General features: G+C 51.8%; 1 protein-coding gene across 2 annotated transcripts in view; it reads right to left on the bottom strand.

Moving 5' to 3' along the window:
- Nucleotides 1-203: 203 nt before the first annotated feature.
- Nucleotides 204-19,989, bottom strand: part of SCFD2 (sec1 family domain containing 2) — a 399,407-nt gene continuing 379,621 nt past the window's right edge. The window contains exons 8-9 of one of the 2 annotated variants that reach the window (XM_007075895.3): nt 10,134-10,253; nt 204-763 (exon numbers count right to left, since the gene is read on the bottom strand). In XM_007075895.3, coding sequence (XP_007075957.2) covers nt 671-763; nt 10,134-10,253 — 213 coding nt within the window. In that variant the 3' untranslated portion in view covers nt 204-670. Of the gene's footprint in view, nt 764-8,235; nt 9,785-10,133; nt 10,254-19,989 lie in introns of those variants that run through there. The other variant, XM_042984540.1, reaches the window with a different exon arrangement.

Below are 19,989 nucleotides of genomic sequence, written 5' to 3'. Positions count from 1 at the left end.
GGACAGGCCTCCAGTCAGCCTGTCTCCCACCTCTGTTCCGAGTAGACACGTGGGCCGGCCTGGTGAGCACGCCGGGAGGGTGCCGGACTTTGTGACGGCAGGCGGACCACCAGCCCCTTCCTAACTGCTGCCCGCCCCTCCCTTCCTCGCCTCTTCAGCAAGGTCTCAGATCCCATTTGCAATATCCCCCCCCCCCCAGTTACATAATCTTAAGGAAAACCAAACTTTTTTCACACTCCTGATGTGAAGCATGTCTAATTTCTTGAGCAACTGTAGATCAAATGGCTTGTAATCTACCAACACTCGCCAACAGGCGTTTATTTAGAAAGAGTGAGCTTGCGGCTGGAATCAGGAAGATTCCAGGATCACAGAATCCGGGATCACAGGAATCAGGACCACAAAGAGAGGGTTGAGGAGAAACGGGGATGATGTCAAACGTGGCCAGCTGAAAGTTTGACACCTTTAGAAAAATGAAAGTAATTTTTTTTTTTTTAAGTTGTTGGGAATCCGAGCAGAGTACTTCGCTGCATGGTTGCCAAGACCCTTCAGGCAGAATTCTGTCATGGCCACCGTTAGCAAGGGGACACCGGTTTGGGAGGCATATCTTGAACGGTGACAGGATAACGGTATCGGTATTTCCAGCTCAGGTAAGTCTCATCCTTGCAGATGCTCAGAAGCCAAGGTCTGGATGCAGCCGGTCAGTCGCAAATAACAGCTCAGCAATGTTAAATGGCTTCAGGAGTCGCGTGGACAGCACGATAACCTATCAGCAGGAGGGGACAAACACACCACAGACGATTAGGGATACCAATCCCAGGTTATCGGATGACAAGAAATAAAATGCAGTGTGTTTCTATGGGGAAAGGCACGGAGCGGAATACCGTGGAGATAAGGCAGAAGGCGGCCGCTTGAATGCCACTAGAGTCCTGGGCGGAAGGAAGGGTGCACAGCCTGGGAAGAGATGGCCCGTGGGACAGCGGGGCTGTGTTTACTGAGCCTTTGACCCCTTGGCACCGAGAGTGGCCGTGCCCAGCCGCTGCCTTACTGCTGAACTGAATCCAGTCATACCGTAGCTTTGTGATCCAGTAATTTGACCTCAATATAGAAGTTTCTCTCTTCTCCAGGAAGCCTTTGCTCCTTCAGGGCCCCCGAGAAGGCACACCCAAGAGGTGGATGTCCTTGTGGGTGCTAATGATGGTGACTCTGTTCATTTCCTAGTACCCCAAACTGGGTGGTTTAAATAACTGAAATTTATTGTCTCATAGTTCTGAATGCCAGAAGTCCAAGATCAAGGTGTTGGCAAGGGTAGTTCCTCCCAAGGGCTGTGAGGGAAAATCAGTTCATGCTCCCCTCTCAGCTTCCTTGTGTCTTCACCCCATCCTCTATCTATGCATGTCTGTCTCTCTGTCCAAATTTCCCCTTTTTATAAAGACACTGTCATATTGGATTAGAGCTCACCCTAATGACCTCATCTGAATCTGATCACCTGCAAAGACCTATTTCCAATAAGGTCACCCTCACAGTGTTCGGACTTCAATATCTTTTGGGAGGGGGACACGATTCAACCCATAACAACGATGGAATAATGATGCTAGCAGCTAATGTTTATCGGGTCTTATGACATGCCAGGCACTCAGGATGATCTCATTTGATATCCGTTTCATCTTCCTTACAATCTTATGAAACAGGTGTAGTATTCCTATTTTGCAGATAAGGAAAATAAAGCACAGAGAGGTTCAATCACTTGTCCAAGGACAGACAGGAGATAGCTGAGTGAGGATTCCAACCCAGGCAGACCGAGTCCAGGGCCTAAGTGCCTATCTGGTCACTTCTGTCATGTCAAGGGGTCTGGGCCAGGCCACTTTACCCCCCTTTTTCTGGCCCGTCTCTGTGGTGACCCTTCCTGCTTCCTTCATTCTGGACCTTTCCCCCGGGGTGGCTTTCTCTCTGTAGCACCGGAACGACTTGTTCCCCAGGGCTGCGCTGGCTCCGTGATGCGCCGGGTAAGGGCTGGTGAGGTTCGCACAGGCGACTAGGTGAGGAGGTGACTGTGGACATGGGGAGGGAGGCTAGAGCTGGAATCCCATAGCCCAGCGCCTCAGCAAAGGGGACTGCCAGGCTGGCGGCGGGACGGGGCTTCGCCCAGCCACCTGCCACCAGTCACGTGCCGGTCGGTGCCACACATTCCACCATCTTCCCCTCCTGCCGCCCAAAACTGTTCTGGGTGCACCTAAACCAAGGACTTAACCAATTGCCAGCTCACTGGTCAAGAACGGAGTCCGTACCCCAGTGTGGAAGAAAGGCAGATGGGGCCCAAGTTAGAGGAGGAAGGAGAGAAGAAAGCATTTTGTAATTTTCTTCTTCTTCTTCTTCTTGTTAAAGAAGTGGGGATTATTAACACGTTTTCTGTTTAAAGCAACAATTAGCCTTTGAAAGCTGCTGTTTTACTTTTGCTCGAAAGGGAACGGTCTGAAACAATACATGGTTCACGTCAGCCAAGGTGTGTTTCGGGCGGGGGGAAAAATACACTGAAATCTGTGCTCACATTTGTCCTTGAAAGCCAGGTGATGAGAGTTTGAGAGCAGCAAGTGAATAGTAGCATCCCCTGTCATCTGCACACGTGGTGTAGACGCCATTTCAACGTGTGGCTCTGGCGAGGGTCTCCACTGACTCCTCAGCGTCTTCCACGCCGAGCCATTAGGTGGCGAAGAATGCTGGGTCCCAGGCCCGCCCACTCCCCAGACCCCCGCAGAGCCCGGCTCCGCTGCTGCTTGGCTCTATGCCCCAGGGAAAGTCACTTCACTTGGAGCCTCACACTCCGTGTCCCAGGAGGAAAACAACAGCCCTGAGCTGGCAGCGTCATGGCAAGGATTAGATAAAGTCAAGTGCGTAGAACACAGGGGGTGCCCAGCAGTTGTGAGCTGCTCTTTTATTGTGGTTTTGTGACTGGGTCATAGGTCTCCTTTTGAATGTTATAAAAGCTAAGAACTCTCTAGAAAAACACGTGTCTGTTTACACACACGAGATTCGGAATATAGTTTTAGGTGAGGTTTGTGTACAACTAGGGTTCATAGACCACAAGGTAAGAAACCCTTCTTCAGACATTTTTAAGAGTGTGTGCACGGAAACCAAAGTGCTTTGCATGCTCTCTAGCGGTCGACTCTTGTGAGGCAGTAGAGGCCGGTGTGGCCAATGGGCCAAAAGCCCCTCTCCTGCCCTCATGACTTGCCGGTTTCCCCCACCACTGCCGGCCCCCGTGGTCCTTCCAGAGCCAAAATGGCAGGCAAGCGTAAGGGCTAGCAGGAGTCTCCCAGGGTGCTTAAGTCTTGCCAGCAGGAATGAGGAACTTGGAGGAAAAAGGCTATAGACTCCACTGATGTCGACACTTCTAGAGCAGTGAGAACCAAGCTGAAAGAATCCATCCCTCAGATCGGGTGCTGGGCCTCCAGCCACGGCTGACAGAGACGGGGGTGGGGGGTGGGGTGGGGGTTCCCTGACCTCCACTGAGCTGGAACCAAAGACCAGGCCTCTGATATCTAAACAGGCAAGTATTTAGCATGAGGGCTGAACCAGAGGGTGTCTGGGACGTGTTTCGTGGAGGGCTGAAAAGAAACATACGGAAAACCAAATCTGTGTGTGAAGTGAGCTAGGGGGTCTCCGAGAAGAGGAGAAAGCCGAGACCAAGGACCCTTGCCGGATGGTACAGTGGTTAAGAGCACAGGCTTAGGAGTGCCTAATCTGACTTGGAACCTAGCTGGGCCCCTTGCTGGAGGAATGACTCTGGAGACGTTGCTTAATCACTCTGAGCCTCAATTTCCTCATCGGTAAAGTGGGAATGACACCCCTCCCCCAACAGGATAATTACGCAGATCGCACGTGAACATATACATAAAATATTTAGCACAGCTGACAGATTCTAGAGGGGCTTAAAATGGTACCCGCTATTATCGTTTTCATTATCATCACCATCCGGGCTATTCTCGTCCTCTGCCACACTCCCTCCCTCCAGCTCACAGCAGTCCCCGGGCCAGTGCCGGGGAGACGAGGTGCCAAAGCCATCTTACCCAAGTGTAAATCTGACCGTATTACTCATCGGCTTAAAATCCTGACTGCCTCCTCCCTGTCCTCTGATAAACCCAACCCTCCTAGAGAGCATCCCAGGACTGTAGAATCCGATGGCTGCTCAGCACTCCAGATGTCACCCCCTCGCTGCCACAGCACTCCCCCCCCCCAAGAGTTTTACGTTGCGGCCACCCTCCACTATTCGCAGTTTCGCCAGTGGAACTTTGGGAATGCTTTCCTACCCTACTCTTTGCCTGAAGACCTCTCAGTCCTTCATCGATCTATTCGTGCATCACCACCTCCAGGAAGCCTTCCAAGCCCACCCCTCCCCAAAGGCGGAGTGTGTTCCCATGGCTGTTGGTTTGACACCATATTCCTTGTTGCCTTAGCCGAGACTTTCCGCTGTGTCTGAACACGGTACCGAAAACGTAGCAGGTCCTTGATATAGTGACTTAGTGAATGATTACATGAACGAACAAAGATGGTCGGACAAGGAAGGAGGCAGTGAGTTTGGTGAGGGTCGGCAGGAATCTTTTCACGCGGGGAGGCTTTAGTAAAAGACAGCTCAAATAGCTCCAGGAAAATTGTTCCAGATCAGTTCAACTATTTGTCTAAAGCTCTCACTGGGAAGCCGGACTGCATGGCCAACACGTCATTTATACTGTAACAGTTGATGGTCCTTAAGCATTTTCACATCTTAGGGATCTTTCGGTCTCCAGACTCATCAGAGCACTGTTAGAGGTTTTTAGTCTAAGGCATTTCTGCATTACTTGATTAAAATAGTTCTAAACGTTCTAAAGAAGTAGCCAAATGGGGGACAAAAAGGCAGTCGAAAATGAGAAAGAGAATGCTTAAGAGAGCCCGAAATCGGCCGGTTAGACATAAAATTAAAATTATATAAACTACCATCAGATGTGTGATATCAGGCAGATTAAGCACGAGAGAATTCCTTTAAGAGAACTAGTTTTCTCCCAGGCAGCCGAGCGCACTGATGAGGATTTCATCCATGAGATTGGGGGGGGTGGGTGACACCAGGGCCCCCAGAGCCTCCGAGCAAGCCCTAGAGCCCTTTGCGCTCCAGCGGGAAGAGGAGGGTTCAGTCTCTGTTCTCAGATGGGCTGGGGCTCCCGCAGGCGCAGGCCAGCCTGCGACACTGACCCAGCCCTCTGGCTTTCTTTCCATTTTCCACTCCTGCAGGCCACCACTATAATTTGTAGGTGCCAGCATCTTCCTGTTCTATTTCTGCTGAACACGGAGGAAGCGGGGCAGTCCGGGATTTAGATTCCACATCCAGCTGATTTCTAACACTGTGCATTGAAAGAAGCAGGGGATAACAATGGTTTTTCTCCTTTTTTCTTTTAAACTTGGGAGATTCTGAGGCACCTGGCTGGCTCAGTCGGTTAAGCGTCTGACTTCGGCTCGGGTCACGATTTCGTAGTTCGTGGGTTCAAGCCCTGTGTAGGGCTCTGGGCTGACGGCTCGGAGCCTGGAGCCTGCTTCGGATTCCGTGTTTCCCCCTCTCTCTGCCCTTCCCCAGCACACACTCTGTCTCTGTCTCTCTCAAAATTAAATAAACATTAAAGTAAAAAAAAAAAAAAAAAGATAAACTTAAAATCCTACAGATGTTTTCCTCACAGTAAGAAGCTTCAGAATAAAATATATCTAAACTGAAAAGAGAGAGAGAAAAAAAAAAGGAGGTCACAGGACTCCTCTCCTTGGGGCTTTCAATCGAGTTTAGTATAACCTGGAGTGAGGGTTTTAGAGCCAAGATTTAGGTATCCTGAACCCTGAAGTTATGCAAAACTCTGTGTGTAGGAGCATATTTCTCAGCCTCCTTTTTGTCCTAGCACATTCTCACTAAATACTCAGCTCCAGAAATGGAGAACCGCTAGAAAGCGTGTGTGGGGGGCAACGTGTACTGCCTATGAAAAGCAGGGGACGGAGGGGCTGACCTGCCCACACGGCCTTCCTCTGTCTCCTGAGCTGGCCTTTCCCTGTGTTTTCTGGAAGGGTCCTTCCCTGTTATTTTCCTCCCATAATCTCAGGCTTCTGCAGGCCTCTTGGCCACCATCCAACCAGAGTTTCGCCTGCAGAGCCGTCTGGGCATGGGGCCCCACACCAGGCGGCGAACGAGACAGAGGCCGGTGCCAGGCGTGCGCACTCCAGAGCGAGGGGAAGCCTACCAAGCTTCCCACCTCCCGGCGGTGGCTGCTCGGGGTGGGCGTGAGGTGGGGGGAGTTGACTCTTGGATCCTTCTTTTTTTCGTAGTCGGAACAGAGGGCCTCTGCAGCGGCCCAATTTTCTCCTTGGCACGTTGTCCAACAACCACGGGCAGGGAGTGGAGTTTTAGAGTATGACAACAGTCCCGTAAGACTAGCAGGTGGCAGGTGTGGTTTCTGGATTCCTTGTTTCACGCTCCCCTTGTCACTGTTTGTGGAAGAGAATTCATTTCTAGATGTGCCTTGAATGGGTTCTGTTTCCTTTGAAGAGCTGGTCGCTGAATGCCTTTCAAACCTCAGCCCACAGGCCTTCTCCTCCATAAGGAGCTGTGCCAGATGAAGGAACCACCCCTCACCCCTGCTTATTCCCACCACAGCACCTGTCTTCTCAGTACACTTATCTGTGGCTGGAGTTTTCATGTTTAACATCAGTCATTCGTTATTAGAACGTAAGTTCCATGAGAGCAGGCACAAGTCTGGCTTGCTCCCTGCTCTATTTTTAGCATAAGAACAGTGCTTGGCACAACAGCAGCCATTCAACAAATGTTCACGGAATAATCAACTAATCCCACTTAGTAGATGTGATTTCAGAGTCCTGTACTTGAGTCCCAAGAGCACCCATGTAGATATAGAGAACGTATGGATTAACAGCAGCTGTTACCAGAGTCAGACTGGTTTTAGTTGTCCGTAATCTCAGAATGAATTGACAGGTTGGTGAATTCTCCAGAAGAGCTACTTTTGTCTCATACTACAATGCTGTACGTGAAGTTTCTAGCGTTCAAGATTCAACATTGAATGAATAATCATGACACTCAGCAATCCTGACCCTGTTTGTGGTGCTGGGAATAAATAGTAAGAAAAGCCCAAAGTCCTGACGCTGGAGGGGAGCAAGCAGGCCGAAGAGTGGTAGGAAAAGACCCGAAGGGAGGCAGTCCACTCTTGTGAGGCGGTAGAGGCCTGTGTGGCCAATGGGCCAAAGGCCCCTCTCCTGCCCTCATGACTTGCCGGTTCCCCCCACCACTGCCGGCCCCCGTGGTCCTTCCAGAGCCAAAACGGCAGGCAAGGGTAAGGGCTAGCAGGAGTCTCCCAGGATGCTTAAGTCTTGCTGGCAGGACTGAGGAACGTGGAGAGAAAAGGCTATAGGCTCAGTTGATGTCGGTATATCTAGAACCGTGAAAACCGAGCCAAAAGAATCCATCCCGCAGACTGTGGGCTGGGCCTTGTAGGCTGTGGTGGGGACAGGGAGGAGGCGGCCCCAACTGCCTCTGCACTGGCCAGTCCACACTGAGGTATGGTTCTCCGTTCTAAGAGTGCTAGAGGGAGAGACGGAGTGGGACTGAGGAGAGCCACCACCACCGCCAGGGCACTCCCAGATGAGTATCGTGGGACCGAAAAGCCTCGGTTTGGAGAAGAGCAGAGCCAGGGGAGAACATGTGGAAAAGGGACGAACCTGATTTGCCTGTAAATTCTGCGGAGCCCAGGAGCTAGAACCAGCGCTAATGAGTGAGGCTCTAGAAGGCAGATTTGGATGCATCTAGGGGAGACAGTAAGGGCCGCCGAGACTCAGGCAGGCTGCAGGGGGAGGGGGCAAACCCTCATCTCTGGAGATGTTCAAGTGTAGGCTGGATAGGAAAGACAGAATATAAGTGTTAGATAGGTGGGGCGCCTGGGTGGCTCAGTCAGTTAAGCGTCTGACTTCGGCTCAGGTCATGATCTTGCGGTCCATGAGTTCGAGCCCCACGTCGGGCTCTGTGCTGATGGCTCAGAGCCCGGAGCCTGTTTCAGATTCTGTGTCTCCCTCTCTCTCTGACCCTCCCCCATTCATGCTCTGCCTCTCTCTGTCTCAAAAATAAATAAACGTTAAAAAAAAAAAAAAGCGTTCGGTATATTGTTGCTGCTTATGTCGACAGTCAAGCCAAGTTAGTTTCTTGGCTGAGGGTTTGTGGGGGACGTAGATTCGGTAGAACCTGTTCCTTTCAATCAGTTCACCTGTTTCTCCAGCAGACGAGGGAGTCTGAGCCGACAATGGCACCAGTCCGCGTGCCATCTCGTGTACGGCTAGAGCAGTGAGGCCTAACGTCCGCTGTACTTCTAAAAGCAGAAAGCTAGCTGCTCATGTCCCAGATCCGGGCAGAGTTGGCTGCAGAACTAGGGCAGCTGTGTCTTTTGAGGGCGAGAAAGGGAGATCTGCCTCTGAGGTGCGTCGCTCCACAAACATCTAGGTGATCCACCTCCTTGCAGAAGCTCGGAGATGCACGGCACTCTGGTGCCCCTGCCTCTTCCGCTGGTCTTCCCTGCTGCCTTTGGGGTCTTCCTGGGGGCCCCTTAGCTCTTCGGGGGAACTTGTGGCACAAGGGCAACAGAGCAAACCAGGCTGCTCCTTAAGCTCCGAAGTCTTTGAGAAGCTCCCTTTGCGGAGGTCTGAGCACACGGTCAGATTATAGCCAAGCCACTGCAGATTCCAGGTCCGGGTTGTCAAACGCAGGTCACACAGCTTTGGAAACGTCTGCACTTCATCCTTTCAGAGCGGGGATTAACATGTCTGTCGGGGTGTCACAGCGCAGCACCGTTCCGGAGAGCTAAGCATCCGGTTCACCTCGTTAGGGGCAGCGAGAAGTGTGCTTTCGGATTTTAAAAACGTCTTGCTCAAAAAGACAATTGCTCACGAAACGGATCCTCGACACTGCCGCTCAGTGGCCTGCAGAGGTGGCACAAAGCCGAAGATGACCCTCCGGGGGGCGAGTCTCAAACGGGGGCGAGGGGGCAGAGGCAACGGGAAGATGACGTATGCCGTCCAGGGGCTCCTCGGGTTCCCAGAGGACAAGCCTCAGCTGCCCCTGGCGTGAACCAGCCCAGCAGTTCGTGCTTCTCTGGCTTTTCTCTCTCTACGGTCTCTTTTCAGATTCCCTCACTTCTGCTTCTTGGGATCATGTAAGCTGCTCTCACGTCCCTGTCACATGGCCTGTGTTGGGGAACCCACAGTAAGGCAAGGACTTGGAGTCTTACTGAGTTGCAGGTTCTGCCTCCCCGGGCAGATCCGCAGGCAGGGGGCTCGCCTTCTCCCGAAGCCTCTCCCCTTGGGCGCCCGGCCTCAGGCCAGCGGCTAACACCCCTCCCGCAGGGCAGGGGGCTGCTGCTCACAACAGTAGCCACCCTTTACTGAGAGCTAAGGGTCAGGCACTGTGCTAGGAATGACACCCTCTCCCCTTACCTGATCTAAGATTCACAGCCACCCTGGCCCTGTTCCATCAGCGAGAAAACTGAAGGCTTCGCCCTCCCAGATCAGCTGGCTAGTGAAGGACAGAGGTAGGACTCAAAGACAGACCTAGAAGATCAAGAGGCTGGTGTTCTTAACCACGGGGCCACTTACAAGGGGGAACGAGAGGCACCTGGCAGGAGGCGACAGAGGAGAAAGAGACCACATTTGTCACAGCCTCGACAAGGTGCCTCTAACTGCCACGGTGGGGAGATGGTCCCTGGGAGCAGCCCTCGTTATCTGGAGCCTGCAAAGCAGTGAAAACTCTTGAGTAGTTAAAGGTTTATATACCCCTCAGGACACACGAGAATATACGCCCCTCAGGAATCAGGACCAGGGACAATAGCACCTTAGCCCTTGAAGCCCAGAGGCGGAAGAGGGGACCATAGGTGACAGCTCTTCTCCCTCCACCCCCATCCGGAGGACAGCTGGCCCTGAAGTAGAGGGAGGGGGAATGTGACAGGGAGGGGTGGGTGGGACACGAAAGGCGGGACGGAGACAGGGAGAGGCGCCAGGGAGCTGAAGGAAGGAAGGAAGGGCCCCCACCCACCCTCTCGTTTCTGCCTCAGGGCCCTCGTTCACAGAGGTCTCAGTACCTGGGTTCCTGGCTTCAAGGACGGCACGAGGTCTTTGATCATTTTGGCTTCTGAGACTGTGACCCCGCCCACCACAAAGAGGATCAGGAGAGGGTGGTCGCTGGGATGGGGCCGGCTCACCTGCAAAACAAACCGCGGGCATCAGTGGCAGAGCGCTGAGCAGCTGGGGGCCTTGCCTCTTGTCCCTCCGCGGAGACCCCAGGGCTGCCGCCCCCTCGGGCAGGGGACGAAAACAAGCCTCCGAGAGAGAGGGCGATTCATTAGGGATCAGGTATGTTAGCGCGCGGTGAACCCACCGACCAGAAGAACGCAGACCGCGTCACCGTGTTATACCCCTTTGAATACATTGTTGAAAGAAAGGTTAAGGTAGTGGGGCTATTAAATAGGAAGAGAAGGCTGAGGGGCAACTTATTCACTCCTTCCTTGGCAGCTCTCAGGTGTCAGCATAAACATGCCTCCCAGTCGTCACAGAGCTCTGTTTATTTCCTCCGAAGAGCTGGCCACAGCCTGTGGTTATCGGATCGGTTGGTTTGTTTGTTTCCCTATTGGCCGTGTCCTCTTCTGGAACTGGGGATCTGGTTCACTGCTGAATTCTCAGCTGACCTAGTCTGGCACATGGGAGGTGCTTAGTAAATACCTGTGGGATGGATGGATGGTCAGAGCCCCGGGGGGCTGGTGGTGGAGAGGGTAAAAAGAGGCATGGGCCCAGCACCTGGCCTGGGAGCTTATACTCCAGTGCAGGCGTCACACCCTTTACTTCCGCAAGCCAACCTTAGCTGAGAACCTACGGTGTGTCGAATGGCCCCCCAGATGTCGTGGAGAATTCTCCGGATGCCTTATGATTTCACCCATAAGGCCAAGTCTTATACACTAAAATTAGAATGACTTGCAGAACCTCCCGGGAAATGCAAGATGACCAACACATAGGCTTAGTGACTAATGGAAGGGCCCACCTGGAAGTTTCCGAAGACACTATGTTTTGAGCCCTACCTGGAAGCCAGTGCAGGTCTGGGGAGGAGTGGGCAGGAGAGCGGTGTGACCCTGCTCCGCTGGGTGGAGCAGGCTGGGGGCCTGCTCCTGGCATCATTGCAGGGGCCTGCATCCGAGTGGCGTCATTGCAGGAAGCATGTTGCCAACTGCCCTCACGGCCACCTCAGCCAGAGGGCGGGAGAAACAGTCTTTGACTCCACGAAGGAGGGTCGACGGAGGCGGGGGGCGTATACACTCATTCACACGAATTCCCAACCCCTCTTCTGGCCGTGCAGACGGTCCCCAGGAGCAGCAGGGTGGCCAGCAGCCCCAGAGGAGGCCCGTTCTCCTGCCCCTGCTTCAGCTCCTTTCTCGGCTGGGTTCCTCTGGCTCCCTTGCCTGAATATACCCACTTCTCAACATCTTATTTTAAAAACATTTAAAAAGGTAATACATTCAGCGTTTCCAGTTATATAAGTTACTCTTTGGCTTCTGGAGAGGAAACTCAGAATGGAAAGAAGGAAGGGAGAGACAGAGGGGGAGAGAAGGAGAGGGAGAAGAACAGGGAGAGGGAAAGGGAGGGGGAGAGAGAGAGAAATCTAACCTTTTCTGCCGAAATGGGTGGTGGTGAATACTGGGAGCTCTGATCTCCAGAAAGATGGCCTCTCATTCCCCCCCCACCCCCCAGCTTCTTGCCCTGTAGCTCTCCTTCCCCTGGAATGCATTTGTTGACTGCTTTCTTCCAAGCCACGTAACATAGACCCAAGACAATCCTGCTTTAGTCACCCTATTCTCCTGGATTTGCTCTCACTGAGGCCATCACGGCCAGCACATGTAGGAGTCAAGGAACACTACTTTGTTTTCATCTAACAGGTCATTTCTGTGGCATCTGTCACAATCGATGACACCCTGCTTGGCTACTCCAATAGCACTCTCTGTTGGCTGCTCTTCAACCTTTCTGATCATTTTCTCCTCAAATTTCTTCATGAGTCTCTTTTCTTGGTCTGCCCCTCTCAATGTCCATGTTCCTCAGGGTTCCATCTTGGCCCTTTGCTCTTTTCACTCCAATGCAGCATCCCTGAGATGAGGACCTCACCACTCTTTGCCTTCCACAATCTTCTATATACTTCCCAAATGTATGTCCTTAGCACAAACACCTCTACTGAGTTCCTGTGGACATGCCCACCTGGGTGTCTCCCAACAGGTTTCACATTTGATGCATGATCTTCCCCGTAGTCTATTGGCCATGTCGACTTCTTTAAAAAATTTTTTTTAACGTTTATTCATTTTTGAGAGAGACAGAGTGCGAGTGGGGGAGACACTCTCTGTCACTCTGTCAGCACGGAGCCTAATGCAGGGCTTGAACCCACGGACCGTGAGATCATGACCTGAGCCAAAGTTGGGCACTTAACCAACTGAACCACCCATGTGCCCCTGCCCATGCTGACTTTCTAACAGTATTACCATCTTCACAGTCCCCTCAGCCTGACACCTGATGGTCACTTTGGACTTGACTCCCTTTCATTTCCCAGATCAAGCCTGTTAATTTGTACCTGCCCCCCTCCCCCTCCAAATTTGTGGATCTCTCCTTGATCCCCTTGAGTTCCACTGTCCCTATTGTGGTCGGGTCCTCACTCCGTCTTTACTAGGTCACTGCCACAGCCTTCTGGTTCATCTCCCTGTGCCGGTGTGGCCACCCCCTCCCCCCCATTCATTCTCCTCGTTCCTGCCTGAGGAAGCTTTCTAAAATGCACACATTTATTGCGGAATGTAGTGAGCACTCCACTAAATATTTTTGTGCAGTACCTTATTCAACCCTCAAAATATCTTTTGGAGGCAAACGCAATTCACAGCCGCATTGGGCAGGTGGAGAGTTTTAAGTTTACACGCGATAGCTCTGAAAACGCCCCTCAGCCCTCTCTTGTGCTTGCTTTCTCCGCGAGTCTCTGAGGACGGAGTTCGAACTCCTTAACCCAGCATACATGGCTCTTTCAATGTGGCTTTGCTTCACGTCTCTATTTCCATCTTCAGGTGTATACTGTTTCCTGGAGTCATTCCCAAGAATTTGAGCTGTGCCTGACTGCATGGTATTTGAGGGGTTTTTTGAACATTTTGGTAAATATATGTCCCTTTATGGAACACTGGCACTGAAAATTGCATTTATCACAGTGTTTGGTCTGAGTTATTTTCATAAGGTAAACAAAGCCATCAAGAAACGGAAAGCCAGCACCCTGAGCCCCACTTTGGCCCCCCCTGCTGTCATGGCCTCACCAAGGGTAACTACCACCCTGACTTCTACCACTCAACATCGTACTTTTTTTTTTTTTCTACAAACCCTGGAGATTCTCCATGTTAGTAGGAAAGACCGTGGGCCACAGGCACTGGTTGGGACCATACCAGTGGGTTTTGGCCTCTGTGCCATGGAACTACGGTTACTAAATATCTTGACTATCACTGCATCATACTGTTTTATGTAGCACGTGTAGTTTCCTCTGTGTAAAGTACCCTCTCCTTCTCTTCTTTACCTCCTTCCCTCTTAGTCTCTTTAAAAAGCATCCCTTCCTCTGGGAAGTTCTAATTGTCTCTTGACTCCTGTCCCGTGACCCGAATCTGACACACACCTCTGCCTTGGCCTTGTCCAGCTGGACTGCTGCCTTGATATACCTACCTGCCTGTCTCCTTTCCTGGCCAGTGAGCTGCTGGAGGGGGAGGACCAATCATATTTATCTTGGGATTTTGGTATTTGTGGCTTTGAGCATAGACCTTGCTCGTGGTAAACTTTCCACAGAGGTTGCACGAATAAAATAAGTGGATAGATGAATGAATGAGACGCATGGGTTAGCTGGAGATGCCCTTCTTAGTTCTTAGAGATCTTTTAGAAAGTCTTTCTTTGCTTCACGTGTGGGTCTTGCGGCTGAATAGCTAACCTGAGGTTCCTTCTCGCCCTGTAAATAACGGTTTCTCACTTGATCCTGGAACAGAAATACAACTGGCTCCAGAACTTCAAGTGGTACAGTATGTTCCCCCAAACATATGCTTTCCATAAGAGAGTCTGGACTCTGAAGTACACTGGCAAGAGTCTTGGAAGGGTATATTGAAAGATGAAAAGGAAACAAAGAACAGTAACAACAAAGAACAATACCCTGGGGCCAAGGAGTTGAGGGAATGTTGGTTTTGGTACAAATAAAAGGGTCCGATGCATACGCGTTGCCGTTTGCTCTTGTGGTTTCTGTTTAGATTTATGTTTTGATACCAGACTTTCCTTCTAGAACATGTCGAGCGGGCAGGCTATTGGGAGGCGGGGTCTCTCAAAGTCTTTTCCATCAGAATAACACATTCCTTATAACCGGCCCTCCACGGCTGCATCCCGCATGCATGCGAGTTCGTGGTGTAAGGTGCATTGAAGCTAAAAGCTCTAAGCATTATTTTTGCCCTCGCAAATGTACAGATTAGTAAGGCGAGTCAGTCTCCCCGCTCTCTTCACTTTCCAAGCCTTTGCTGGCTGTGATTTTCAGGCATGGGTTCTGGACGGAGAAGACAGTCTCTGTCCACCGTCCATCCGTCGGAGCCTCCGAAGCGCAGGCTGCCAAAACCTTCTGCGCAGCTCTGGGCCCCGAAGGAGCTCCTTGATGTCCTGATTGGTTTCCCCGAGCAGGGTTTCCTCTGCTTCCGGTGTCCCTGGCGCCCTCCGGGAGTTCTGGGATTCAGCAGTGGACGGACCAGAGAAGAATCCCTGCTGGTGTTCAGTTTATACTTCGGCCGGGGAGAATGACAAAGGAGGTAAGGAAACTGGCAAGGAAGGAAGGTGGTAAGGGCTCCGGAAGGAAATAGAGCAGGGGGTGGGGCCAGCGTGACTCGATGTAACACCGAGAACCTGTGAAGTAGATAGAGGCTCCGGTTTACAGAGACAGTGAGGCTTGAAGGGGCTGAGTAACTCGTCCCAAGCTGGAGGGCTGAGGCTGAAAGCCACGTCTGCCTCACCGTGGAGTCAGACCGCTCCACACACTCCCATTTACAAAGCGATTCTTCAGACTGAAAGCATTTTTACTAGCTTTCATCTCTTAAGGCCGCACTTCTCATTCTTCAGAGGCATCAGCCAAGGACCAGGTTCCAGGTGGAACTTACTCGTTGGATCACACTGCAGAAGGTCTCTACGCTCCCAGAGCCACTCTGTGGTGTGGCTTCACCCCCCTGTCACATTTGCTGCGGTGGGTGGTTTCCTCTTTCCCGAAACTTCCCCCACTCCATCCTGTTTCTAAGCCCCCTAGGTTTCTCTCCTTAGAGGGCTCTGCTTGCTTGGCCTGCTCCATTACACATCGTGTCCCTGACTGCTCGGGCCTCTGGTCCCTGCTCTTCTCCCAAACACCCCCCTGGGTGCCCCGGGCACTGCCCATGGTTCATGGGTCACCTGCACCAGCAACCCCAGATTGCTACTGTCGGCCCAGGCTCTGCTGAGCTGCAAAGCTAAACCCTCAAATGCAACTTATCTTGCTCTCCCTTCCTGCTTCTCAGGAACGTTAACACCACTCATCCAGTCTCCCCACCCCAGGTGAACGACCCTAGACGGTGTCTTCTCATTTGCTTCCACATCTAAGCAACACCCTGTCCTGTGGAACCCACCAGCACTGTGTCCCTGCCCTCAGGCCCCCAGCCTGGCTTGAGCCCCCTGGATCTCCCCATCTTCTCACCTTCCCTCTGCTGCCCGATGCGGGTCTGGCCACATTTCCCCCCTCACTTGCCATCGCCAGGGCCACCCTTGTAAAATACAAATTGGTTATACGTTCCGGCGAACCATTCGATGGCACCTCAGTGTTTTGGTCAAATTTCAGACCTCTAGTCTTTCCTGATCTGGCTTTTGCTTATCTCTCTGCTTTTCACAGTCTTCCACTCCCCCCACCCACCCTCAGCTCCAGCCCTTGGGAGCCATCCACGATTCCTTCAATGGCACTGATGGCTCTGTTCCTAACTTCTGTTGCTCTGACGGCATTCAACTCCTCTGGGAAGCCTTCTCTGACTCCCTGCCTGGCTCCTCCTTCTCTGTGCCCTCCCATCCCATCTGGCACACCGCTTCTCCCTCCTCCCCGCACTCCTCAGTTTTCTTGTCCATCTCCCTAACAAACTACAGGCCTCACAAGGTGAGCTCTGTCAGGGCCGGCGGGGCATCTCGTTTGTCTCCATGACTCCCTTGCCCACAACAGCGGCGAGCACACAAGAGAGGCCCTCGATAATTGCTCACAGGCAGACAAAGATCGTAGACTGCCCGAGCCAAGTTTTTGTTTTTGCTTAATGATTCCTACCGTGAGAGAATCCATCTCACTAGACCTTACGGATCGTATTTAGCTAGTGTTAGACGAAAAAAATCAAGCCTTACTTCATAGTATGAAGCATAGTTAAGAAGGAGAAAACATAAACAATGGTTATAAATAGTGTCGCAGACAGAACTTCCAGGCCGTGTGCTGATTTAATCAACGGATGCCAACAGGGTTTCTTCTTGTCAGAAATGCCGTCGAGTAGAATGGACCTCGGCCAACAGTTCATCTCTCCGTCTCATTTTCCTGTGCAAACAATGAAGAGCTGGACTAGATGATCCACAGGCATGCCTAGCTCTTATAGTCCAAGGGTCTGACATCCGGTCTCACCTGAGGCTCATCGTTTTTGCCCTTCAGCCCCCACGGCATCCTCCACCCCTGCTGTGGGTGCCTCTGCAGGTGTCCGTCCAACACACACGTGAATGGCCTCTTTTGTTCTCACGGTTGTGGGGTGGGCTTCCGGCAGCCATGCCGTGACTGAGGGGTGTGATCCTGCCCCTCAGACTGGTTCAGGAACGGGCCGCTGACCGAGGCTGGGCCAATTCGAGACCCTGCCCTGGGAATCAAGACTTGACCCGAGGTAGATGAGGCTCAGTCAAAGCTGAGCCCAAAGCTGTGGCACAGCTCCCCGGCCATTCATTCGACGAATCCCGAGCACCTACGGAATGCCGGCCACTGTTCTTCTGCGTCTTCTGCCGGCCAGGGCGAGTCTCAAAGAACTGTCTGGTTTCCAGGGGCTTCCCTGATGTCAGTCCCAACCCTTCCTGAGGCCCACCACATTGCTGCCTTGAGTTCCCTGAGACACTCCTTGGTCTTCACAATAAATGATCCCCAGTAAATGATTCTGTCAAACATCTTCACTTCAACTGGAAGAATTTCAGTTCTGATCCCCTCTCCACTACCAGCGTTTCCGGGCTTGTTGAGCCACTTTTCCTGTGGACCCAAGGCAATGGAGCTCTCCTATCAATTCAGAGAAAGGCCCAGAGGCAAGCTCTGGGTCTTCTTCGAGTCTTTTTCACAAATCTTCTCATTTTTTTCCAATTAAGCATGGCCACATAGGAAACGGAACAACAACAACAAAAGCCTTCTTAAAAAACACATGACAGGAGGTAAAAGGGCCTCATGCAATTTCATTAGTTAAAACCCACCCTCCTCATGCCAATCCCAACAGAGAAAACATCTTGACAAATCGTGTCCTTTAGTCAAAACAAGTTGGGGGCCAAACACATGGAGTAGATACAAGATATGTTATTTTCAGGAGGCTGAACTCCAGACCGCAAATTCCAGAAATGCATTTTAAGAGTGCTGCCTATTAGACATGCTAGTTTTAAATTAAATTAACGTTGAAGCGAGAGGGGTAAGGTATGTTTCGATTTATGTATTAGATCACTATCAAGCTTTCCCGTAAGGAGATCAAGGTGCTCCGTGCACAAGCGTCTTAGAGAAATGCTTGGCTGCTTGACGAATGCCAGGTTCTGACAAAGCCTTTTCTCCCCAGTTTGAGGGTCCCCCTCCCCCCGCAGGCATTGCCCTTTGAAGCCCAGAGCTTTATGTGGCTAAGTACAAGTCTACCCTCCGGTTGAGGAGTGCCTTCGGCTGACTTGAAACACTTTCTCAGGACTGCCTGAAGAATGATCTTGTGGGCGTACTCCCTCTTCTCCCCAGTTTGTGGGCCTTCCCTTCCAGGGCCTGACACAGTGGAGAGAGAGGGAAGTAGGAGAGGAAAGTTGTGCAGCGTCTAAGCACTCAGGAAGGTTTGGTTTCGTTTTTGTTTGTCTGGTCGGCTTTGAGATTCTATTGTTCAAACAAATGATGGCAAACAGGCAGGTCTTCCATTGGCCAAGCCTTTCTGGAAGCACTTCTTCTGAAACCAGGTCAGGAGCATGAGTGAATTTTCTGTCCTCTGGACTGGAGGAAAAACTTGTAACACTTGGCCCAACACTACCCTGTCAGGCTGGACAGCCAAGTGTAGATGTAGGCTGAGAGCAGACTGTGCTTTCCAAAAGGGGCCACAACATATTTTCAAGAGGAAGAGAGTAAGTCCCTTCTCCCTGAACACAGGTGGGTATGTGTGACTGCCTCGACAAACAGAGCATTGTGGAGGGGATGTCATAAGACTTCTAAGGCTCCTATCTGGCTCTCTTTCGGGATGCTTGCCCTTGGAATGCAGCCGCCATGCTGTGAGGAAGTTCGGGCCATGGAGAGGAACTGCGTGCCTCGGTTCACCGGCCAGGCTGAGCTACCGGCTGACGGTCCGCATCAACTTGCTGACCACGTGACTAGGCCATCTTAAAGGTGACTCCTTCTCTGTCGAGCTGTGCACAGAGTGCAGATTCATGCACACAGTCAATGACCAACAGCATGTTAAGTCAATGTTTTGGGATGGCTTCTCACGCAGCAGGAGACGACCAGAACAGGTGGGGTTGGAAGCCATTGAAGCCCGTGTAGAAACAGAACAAAAGGACCCTCCCTTGGGGTGCCAGGGTGAGGAGGGCTTTGTGGCCAGCCCACTGAGACTCTTCCTGCCCCCTGCAGACAGATGACATCCCCTGGCAACTGACAGCAGAGGCCTGGCAGCTGGTGGTGTGGAATGGATTCTGACAGCTGCCGGGAAAACACGAATTCCCCCTTTTTCTGAAATCCATTACTTGGAAACCTCCTTTTGAGATCCGTCTCAAGGGGCCAGAGCATTTCTTCATGGGCCCTAACTCCAGGGATATGAATGGAGAGAAACAGAGCAGGCCAGGACGGCTCCAAACACCTTCCCAGGCCAAATCCTTAGGACAGTGAAGCTTCTGATTCCAGGAAGAGCTGCAGAAAACACTCTGCAGAGTTTAAAAGGGTAATTTAAAAACGTGATGTGTCACAGTTTATGAAACAGTAATGGAAAACGCCAAGTGGCTGGTCTCTCACAAGGGAGGCTCTGTTGGCCTGACAGTTGCAAAGTCCATTAGCATATTAAAGGCACTGTGCCTTCCGAAGCAATTACATTTGTTGTCTCACTCCGTGTTCCCCAAACATATTTGGTCACAGGATCCTTTTGCTAAGAAACAGTTGTTTCTATGGAACATCACTGGACAAGAGCGAGTTGGAAGGCCTCCTCTGGCCTGTATCATGCCACTGGGCAAACTGGAAACACGTATGGTGAGCAGGCTGCAGACAGGTTGGAGCCTTCACTATGCCCTTGGCCAACCACAAACATGAATGCTGCAGCCCGTCGGGCCATCCTCAGACCTCACTCACCAGGGCCTGAAAGTCCACACGTGTTATTTTAGCCTCTCCTCAGGGCCAAGTCCAAGCTTGTGAATGAAGGAAGAGGGTGCTCGACTGGAGGAGGTTTCGGAGACCATGCCTAGCCTGGAAGTTTCTCCACAAACTGGCCATCGTGAAGGGTTACTGGACAACCTTGGACTTACATTCAACACGGGAGCCCGCGAACATGTTCCAGAAGCTGATCTGTAATACGTTATTTAAAAAAAAAAAGAAAAGAAAGAAGGGAAAATCCACCAGCCATGGGTGCAGCAGACAGCTGATAACTGGGGGCAGCAGGAAGGAGACCCGGGCGGCCCCTCCAGCCT

This window comes from Panthera tigris, chromosome B1 (genome assembly GCF_018350195.1).
Source record: "Panthera tigris isolate Pti1 chromosome B1, P.tigris_Pti1_mat1.1, whole genome shotgun sequence".
NCBI classification, from domain to species: domain Eukaryota; kingdom Metazoa; phylum Chordata; class Mammalia; order Carnivora; family Felidae; genus Panthera; species Panthera tigris.
Note: the sequence above shows the minus strand (reverse complement) of the source record. Positions and strands in the feature narration are given on the sequence as shown.